Source organism: Alexandromys fortis, unplaced genomic scaffold (genome assembly GCF_014885135.2).
Source record: "Alexandromys fortis isolate MF-2015 unplaced genomic scaffold, M_Fortis_MF-2015_v1.1 scaffold_46, whole genome shotgun sequence".
Taxonomy (NCBI): domain Eukaryota; kingdom Metazoa; phylum Chordata; class Mammalia; order Rodentia; family Cricetidae; genus Alexandromys; species Alexandromys fortis.
In genome coordinates, this window is record NW_026067919.1 from 4,617,438 (window position 1) to 4,626,451 (window position 9,014).

Genomic DNA, 9,014 nt, shown 5'->3' on the forward strand with positions numbered 1-9,014 from the left:
TATATGTATTGAATCTGAGATGATGGGAGTTGCATTTCAACAAGCCCACCAACAATTTGTCATCAGATCACAGAGCAGCCGGGTTTGGAAGATTGTTCATCCGTGCAGGCACAAAGAGAAGATGTCCTGCCCCGATCTCCCAGCCTCTACACCTACCCTAAACTCAGTGGCTTTAAACACGTGTGTATAGAGAGGGATGTTTCATATCCTTGTCTTCTGGACTCTAGAAGCTGACATTGGCCCATGATCTTGAATCTTATGTTGTTTCTTTCCTCTGTCTTGTCACCGAGCCATCTGTCGTGTCTGGCCTTACTGATGACCCTGCAATTACAGCTGTGTCTATGTGGTGGTTTCAGTGAATATGAAAAATGATATAAGAAAAGATATAAAAAGAAAAGCTTATATCTTTGAATGCTTGGTCCCCAGTTGATGTAACTGTTTTGAAAGTCTGGCCTTATTGGAGGAGATATGTCACTGGAGGTGGCCTTTGAGGCTTCAAAAGCCTACAGCAGGCCCAATCTGTCTTCTCTCTCTCTCTCTCTCTCTCTCTCTCTCTCTCTCACACACACACACACACACACACACACAACACACACATACACACACACATACACACACACACACACACACACCTCCAACTTGCAGGTAAGAAGTAAGTTCTTAGCTACTGCTCCAGTACCAAGCCTTCCTGCCTGCTCCACTCTCCCCACCCCCATAATGGTCACCCTCTGAAACTATAAAGCCCCCAAATTAAATTCTTTCTTTTATGAGTTGTCTTGGTCATGGTGTCTCTTCATATCAATAGAAAAGTAACTAAGTTGAACGGCTTGTGTAATGCACTATCTCAAGATCCTTAATCACTACTGCAAAGCTCCTGTTACTTAGAGCACCCAGCTATGACAAGCTCAGTAGAGGCCCAAGGCTCAGTAATTTACCCTAAGGCAATACTGGTTCCAAGAAAGAACACAATCTGAGACCACCCAGGCATCACCAAGGAACAGATCATCCAAAAGAAACTCCTAATGATCCAACCATTGTAGATAGGATCACCTGCCAGCATGAACCCATAGCTTTTCACCAGGACACCCCTAGACAAATGCCAGGCAGTAAGGGATCCTGAACCTTAGAAATCCCTCACCCCAACCCCTGCTATTATAAAAAAAACCCAACCCAACTGAGTTCAGGGTTCTCCAATCACACCAATACGTTGGACACACAGAGAGTCCGAGTTCCAACATGAATAAGAACAAAGACTCTTTGCTTTTACATACAGGATTCAGTCTCCTAGTTGGTTTTTAGGAGACTCCGTGATCTGAGCATAATATTATCATATAAGGTAACATTCACAGGTTCCAGATTTGAGACTATGGGCACTGTTAAGAGCAAGAATGTAGTACTGGAATAAGTCTTCCAGATGGCTCCCATGCCCAGAAACATTTAACTTGGTAAGAGTTTTCTTACTTTCTGGTGTAATGATTGCCTCTGACTGGTTAGACTTTCTTTGCCCCAACCCTGGCACCAACCTCTTCTCTAAAGATCTCTGGTCCTGAAGTAATGAACAATACTTCACTCCTCTTTGAAGCTGGATATGGCAGAGCACACCTCGCTTCTGTCACTGGGAAAGGTTAGTCAGAAGAAGCACAAATCAAGGCCACCCTGGACTACTCAGGGAGCTGCAGCCTAGCCTATGCATAGTGAGACTCTGTCTCGTTTTTTAAAGGAGAATGAGATAAACAGATACAATGCTCAGAGGCTCACTGCTTCTAGAATGTTTGGGTTTCCCAGATTATGATAGTAGTGAGGGGTAGAAAACATAAATGTTTTCTATACCAACATGTTTACTTATCCATACTTAAGCTAAAAGAAAAAAAATGGGGATATGGAGACTGGGTGCTAAGGCTGTATTGATAGTCTTGTTCCATAATAGCTCATGTATATTAAATTCTTGCTGTGTGCCAGGCTAGGAGCCTTTCATGTGGTTAATAGGTCAGTGTTTCCTTTCAATATTATGAGGGATGTATTCTGTTTCTGTTTTCCAAAGCACACCAAGACCCTGACAACAAGCAACTTGCTGAAGATCGCACAGCTGTAAGTGGCGACACCAGGCCTGGTACAGGTGTTTGCGCTGCTGTGGCTCTGCTTTGGTTCCCCGTTGCTCCTAATGCAGCATTCAGTCTCTGGCTGCATTTTCTGCCACTCTTGACACCTATTAGGAAATCTCGGCTGGAGAGATGGAAATCTCACATCGAGCATCGTCTCCGCTGAAAGTGATGCTGTGGGAGAGTGTGTCAGCTGTGGCTTGATGGGCCCGTCGCTTTCTTCCTTCTCGCTCCCTGTAAAGTAGATGAGCCTCTGCTGTCTATGTCATAGACTAGCTTCCAACCTCACAATAGCACAGCTTGCTTTTACCCACAGTTTCTCTGCACTTAGGGGCAAATATATGTGGGTTAGTTAAAAACCTTCACCCCACCCCTTCACTAATCAAGGGCCAAGCCTTCTCAAGACTGATAACCACCTGGACTCATGGTCTGACATATTCCAACTGGAAGGCCTTAGGAAAGAAGCCCACGTGACTGTAACAGCTATTGGCAAGTGTGATTTGGTTGGTTCTTCTCAGAAAGGTAGCGTTATGATTGGATCTTAAATGACCCCCCCCAAAAGCCACGTGCTAAAGGCTTGCAATTCCCCCAAACTCCAAAAGGCAGTCCAAATATCCAGAAATGGGCTCAACTTGGACCATTGGAGGACTTCTGATGGCTTTTATTTAAAGCCAGCATTCCTCAGGAACTTTTGAAGCCAAAGCTGGTTGCCCTCTACATTTCTGATATCATTGGGGGAAGCTACCTGTACTGCCTATTGGCATAAAGTGTGAGCTGCCTTCTCCCTGATCTGTCCCCGTCTGTATCACAGGTACCTGTTCCAAAGTAGCTCTTCTCGCCTCTTTCCCAACCCTAGACTTCCCTCCAACTCAAGGGCTTCCCTCCACCCAGCTATACGTTCTTCTTCTAATCCTGCTATTTTTGATACACTCTCTGCCCCCCCATCCCTTCCCCTGCTCTTCTCCTGCTTCTCTTTCTCCTGGTCAGGTTCAGTTTGCTGGTCATGTTCTACTTTATCCTTTGCCCCCAACCCCCACTCCCCCACCTCCTTCACGCTCTTCCAGCTCTGGCTGTTCACACATTCATATCTCCAATAAAAGCCTTTCAAATTTTTGGAGAAACAGGCCTATACTGCTATACGCAGAACTTGACAGGCAGTTCTGGCAAGAGCTCAAAGACCAGAGTACCGAGAAGTATGTAAACTGACGATATGACCACTTGATGGAACTGTTAAGAGGAAGGTTTCTTGTAGATGGGAGGGAGAGAATAGCCAGAGCAGAGAGAGAATGACCAGTGGGCTGGACCTGACCATGAGAGAAGCAGGAACATAGAGACAGAGGGAACGAGGTGGGGTCGGGGAGAGACAGAGAAAGAGGGGAGGGAGACAGAGAGAACAAATAGACAAAATAGCAGGGCTACAAGAAGAATGAATACTTGGGGGAGGGGAAGCCAGTGAGCTAGGGGTATTCGATGTAGGGCAAGAGGTGAGAAGAGCTAGGATGCTAGCGTGTACTTTGAAATGTGCAGTAGACCCCTGGGATACTGAGGGAGCCTGAAGGCCAGCATGCACTTTGGTACATTAATAGACCCCACAGATAGGCATTTGTCTCTTCTGCCTTTGGGGAAGTGGAGTTTCTTTCCTCTGAACCTGACAATAAGGTTGTGAAGCATAGGACATATGTGGAATGTTAGGGCAGGCTCGTGCCGATTCAGAGAGAGATGACGATTCTATTGAAAGCTAACAAGAGACTCTTTGTGCTGTATTCTGGCAAACTCTTGTCCGTGGTTGGTCCATGCCCTGAGATTTTCCATGAAACTAAATTAAAGGTAAGGATAACCTGGCAGGAGACATTGCTGGACAGTACAGCATTCAGGCTAAGCATTGCTGGCTGCTTTTCACCAGATTTAACATGAGATGTGGGAATAAAGAGCAGAGTAGAAGGATTTGAAAAACTTGCCATTTGAGGAGTATCTCTATGATCACTTCTTAGGAAGACATTATTGCCAAGAATAGTTATGTCATGGATGCAATGAGGCTTGTCTTTAATCATAGCACTCAAGAGGCTGAGGCAGGTAGATCTCTAAGAGTTTGAGGCCTTGTCTACATAGATCCTGTCTCAACTACAGCCCCCCAAACACACACATACACATCAAAGGAAGAGAGGACATAATCGGGTACCTCACATCAGCATAGTTGAACAGATCCCTGGAGGGCATCTCAAGAGCCAACAAGTTCCTATCCATAACAGATTTAAGACTTGATTGACAAGAGGACCTAGAGGATTCTGGGAGCTCAGAAATACCCAGGTAATTGCTTTCCCTGAGCTCCTTTCCCTGTATTAAGCCATCCAGACATTCAGAAACTTCTGCATCTGTGGGTTCAAGTGGGCCCAACTACTGCTCATGCTAGTGACAGATTTTATCATTGGCCATGCCTTGCTGTTCTTTCAGGCACAGAGAACAGATGAACGATGGTGTCACAAAGGCTTCCACTTAAATCCCAAAGGAAGCCCTGGAAGATCAGGCAGTGTGTGACAGAATCCCTGCAGGCAGCTCCTGCGTGGACAGAATCTGAAGATGTGTAGTGAACTCAGAGCCCCAAGGGAGGGCCCAGAAAGTTAGAGATGCCAGAAATGTGCACAGCAGAGCTAGCCCCAGAGAGAGGCTGTGTAGCCTGCTGCCAGCCAGGTATGCAAAGAGTCTGCCCAGCACTTACAGCCATATAATGCTACTCTGCTCGTAGACATGGAGTGACACGATTTAATGTTTGTCCTTCTGGGCTTTGATCTTGCTGAAGTCATATTTCTCCTTTGTCTGTTTTATCCTTTAGGAGTAGAAATGTTTTTCCAGGCAACTACTTCTACCTTTTCCCCTCATTCCTTCTTCCTCCTCCTCTTGCTCTTTTTGTAGTATTGAGAATTAAACCCAGGGCCCTGTGTATGCTACACAAGTACTCTTCCAGGGAATTATACCTCTAACCCTCTAAGAATGCTTCATTTTGAAACAGGGTCTAGCTAAGATGCCAAGGGACTTAGTCTGCCACCCAGAAGGCCTTGAACTTTCAATCCTTTTGCCCTAGACTCCTAAGTAACTGGAATTTTAGGTCCTTATCTTCACCCTTCACCTCCGTTGTTTCTTAGAAATACGTATTACTGACTTGCTAACTTGCTCTTTAAATTTTTTGAGACAGGGTCCCATTATGTTGTTCAACCTAGCTTCAAATTCTTTTCCTTTTTAATAGGATATTATTTATTTATTCCTTAGATATCTCACATATCTAATCAATACATTTTGATTACATCCAACCCAGATTCATCCTCCCACTCCTCCAATGGGCCTCCGAGGCAGTTGTTTTCTCTTTTCTCTCTTCTCACTATTTAATTAATACACTGAGACTAATGAGTGCTGCCTGTTTGAGTGGTGGCTGATTGTCCTACTTTGCTCTTGTATAGGTAGCTAGAGCTGCAATGAGTTTATGCCATGTCATATAACAAAGAGAGCATTCCACAGCACCCTTTCCCACCCTCTAGCTCTCATACTCTTTCCATCCCTCCTCTATGATATTCCTTGAACCCTGGGGTGGGGACTGATACAGATGTCCCATTTAGGGCTGAACACTCAATAATACTTAATCTCAGAAGTTGGACCAGTTAGGAGTCTATATTAACTGCTATCCACTGCAGCGAGAAGCTTCTCTACTACATCTAATTCTTGATCCTCTTGCCTCAGCCTCATGAAGGCCAGGACTGCAGACATGTGCCACTTTGACCCACTTCTGTTGATTTCCACAGAGGCTCACATCTTTGAGTTTTACTGACTCTCACAGGAGACTCGGGACTTTGACTTTTGAATAGTTCTGGGACTATTAAAGACTTCAGTGCCAGGCACAGTTATACATGCTTGTAGTCCCATCACTCAGAGGACTGAGGCAGGATGACAAGTTCAAGGCCAGCTTGGGATATACTACAAAAGCCTGTCTCAAAACCAGAACCTAAATCAACAGCAAAAGACTTCAGGGACTCTTGAAGATATACTGAATATATATCATACACTGAATATATATCATATACTGAATATATATCATATACTGAATATATGTTTTATGCTGGGGTAAGTACTCACCTTTGGGAGCCAGGGGCAGAGTTTTGTGATTCAGATCTTAAGCATCTGCTGAACAGTCTTATGCTAAAGGCTTATTTGTGGGGCTGTGGCAATATTGGGAAATGGTAGAGTCTGCAAGAGGTGGAGCCTAGTGGAAGGATACTGTAGGAATTCCTGCAGCCAGTAGCCTCTAAGTTACCCACCCACTTGGGTGTGGCCTCATATACTATATAGGCTGCTGTAAAACGTGCATCTGGCCTCTCTTTTCCGGCTCCTGGATTCAGTCGCTGTTCCCTGTTCAAGCAGAGGATTTGATCTGTGAGTCTTCCTCTAAATAAGTAACCTTTTATTATACTCGATTCTAAGCTAGTGTGGGATTTCATTTTTAGTGTCCCTCTTCAGAAGGCAGTTAGGTCACACCCTTAGGAAGGAGTCTCTCCTCTCTCTCTCTCTCTCTCTCTCTCTCTCTCTCTCTCTCTCTCTCTCTCTCTCTCTTCTCTCTCTTCTCCCTTGTATGTGGGGTGGAAGTGTGTGTTTCTCTCTTCCTTTTTTCTCCTTCCTTCCTTTCTTCCTTCTTTCCTTCCTTTCTTCCCCCTCTTCCTGAAGTGAGCTACTCTTACCCATTGTGCACCTTCTTTTACAATGTTTGACCTTATTATAGGCCCAGCGTGATGGGACCAAATGGTCATAGAACAAAAAAGAAAAAAAAAAAACCCTTTCCTTCTTTAGTTGATGATCTCAAATAATAGGTCACCGTAATGGAAAACTACCACAAGTGTGATCCAAAAATACCTCATGTTTGTTAGAATGGATCCATTTTTTTAAAGATTTTTTTATTTATTATGTATAGTGTTCTGACTACATGTATCCCTGCATGCCAGATGAGGGTACCAGATCTCACTATAGATGGTTGTGAGCTTCCATGTGGTTGCTGGGAATTGAACTCAGGACCCCTGGAAGAGCAGACAGTGTTCTTAACCTCTGAGCCAACTCTCGAGCTCGAATGGGTCAATTTAAAAAGTTAAATCACATTTGTAACATAGAGTATCTGATTTGATGTTTCCTAGGTCCCCGGCATGGAAACTGCCTACCTGAAGAAGAGCTTTGGAAACAGCCTGACCCAGGCACTGGCAGAGGTGGCAAGAGTGCGGCCCAGTGACCCAATAGAGTACTTGGCTTATTGGCTTTACCACTATAGGGATGTGACTAACGCTAAAGAAAAGGTGTGTTTGTGAACTGGGCCTGCTTGGGGAGGGGATGGCTTGCTCAGAACAGCTTGAAATCTAAGGCAGAGTCCTGAGCTGGCCTAGAGTTCTTGATTCATCCACTTTGTGAGGATTCCTTAGTCCCAGCTACTTCTGATGTATGAGGACTCTGAGGGTTAAGGAGGGAATCTAGCTCAAACGATGGTAGAGTTGGGTTTGGAGTTACTGGCTAATCAATCCTTCTAATGAGAAGTTCACTGAGCCTGGTAGCAATCCAGGCCAATCACAGGTGAGGGAGGGTTCCTGTGTAAGGGATATGGCCTGATTTGTCTCTGTCATATTACCCCAGGAAAGGCAAGAAGAGCTACAGCTAAAAGAGGAGCATGACAGAAGCCTCCAGGAAGTGAAAATGACCAAAATGCAGAAACAAGAGGAATATCAGACTCAACAGAAGTGTGAAAAGTGTCACCAGGTAGGAGGGAAAAATGAGGCAGAGGCTCCAGGAATCCTGAAGGCACCTAGCACTGGACAAAGCACACCAAGGCCACCCTTGGCCTGCTTCTCCCTCACTGTTGCACGTTAGGCATAAGCCAGTCTCACTGACAGCTTGTCCATACTTGACAATAGAAAAATGAAGTGTAAAACAAACAGGTCTATTTTAGATTTCAAAAAAATGTCATTAATATGACTGGCTTTCAAAACTTAATATTTTATTTTTTTTATTTTTTATTTCAAATTTCTTGGAGCCCTTTTATATTATTCCATATTTTCAGAAACCAAATATAACTCTCAATGCATATATTAGATATAGTATCTACTTAGCATTTTACCTTTAGATTAGGATTATTTCTGTGTCAAGCATCAAGTGTGCCCTCTATGATAGAATACAAACCTCAGTTATCAACTCCAAACAGTTGAAAGCAACTCTGTCTTTCTTGGTTTTGCAAGCAGAACTTCAGTCTCAACAAACTCCTAAAGATTGCACCAGTTTACATCTGGCTAGAGAACTCTCTCACCCAGAATTGACACTAGATGTCTTCTTAATCATCAATATGTCCTTAATGTCCTTAGTGAAGTCCTCTTCATGTTCCAGCTTTGCTGTCCCAAATCCAACCTGGAAGACACTGAGCTTGTTTACATTTGATGCTAAGATATTCAACAATCTAATGTACTCTCGTAACCAGTAGGCTTGTTTATAAGTCTGACTGTCTTGTCAATAAATTGAAAAGAAGGCACACCAGATTTAGAAGCCTAAGATGCACGCTAAATTCAAGGCCAGCCTTGGCAAATAAAAATCCTAAAGAAGAGCTGAAACTATATCACTCAGTGTAAATGGAAACTGCATGTTCTTTTTCCAGCCTCCCAGCCCAGAATAATCAAACAAAACTATATTAATTACAACACTGTTTGGCCAATAGCTTATACATATTCCTAGCTAGCTCTTGCATCTTAAATTAACCCATTTCTATTAATCTGTGTATCACCACGAAGCTGTGAGCGTTTTTCTCCTTAGGCAGCTACATGGTGTCTTCTTGCCTCTGCCTTCTCTCTCTCTCTCTCTCTCTCTCTCTCTCTCTCTCTCTCTCTCTCTCTCTCTTTGTCTCTCTCT

General features: G+C 43.9%; 1 protein-coding gene across 2 annotated transcripts in view; it reads left to right on the forward strand.

Moving 5' to 3' along the window:
• Nucleotides 1–9,014, forward strand: part of Dydc2 (DPY30 domain containing 2) — a 19,078-nt gene that overhangs the window by 1,829 nt on the left and 8,235 nt on the right. Inside the window, exons 2-4 of one of the 2 annotated variants that reach the window (XM_050140625.1) lie at nt 2,042–2,088; nt 7,268–7,423; nt 7,755–7,877. In XM_050140625.1, coding sequence (XP_049996582.1) covers nt 7,277–7,423; nt 7,755–7,877 — 270 coding nt within the window. In that variant the 5' untranslated portion in view covers nt 2,042–2,088; nt 7,268–7,276. The remainder of the gene's footprint in view (nt 1–2,041; nt 2,089–7,267; nt 7,424–7,754; nt 7,878–9,014) is intronic. The other variant, XM_050140626.1, reaches the window with a different exon arrangement.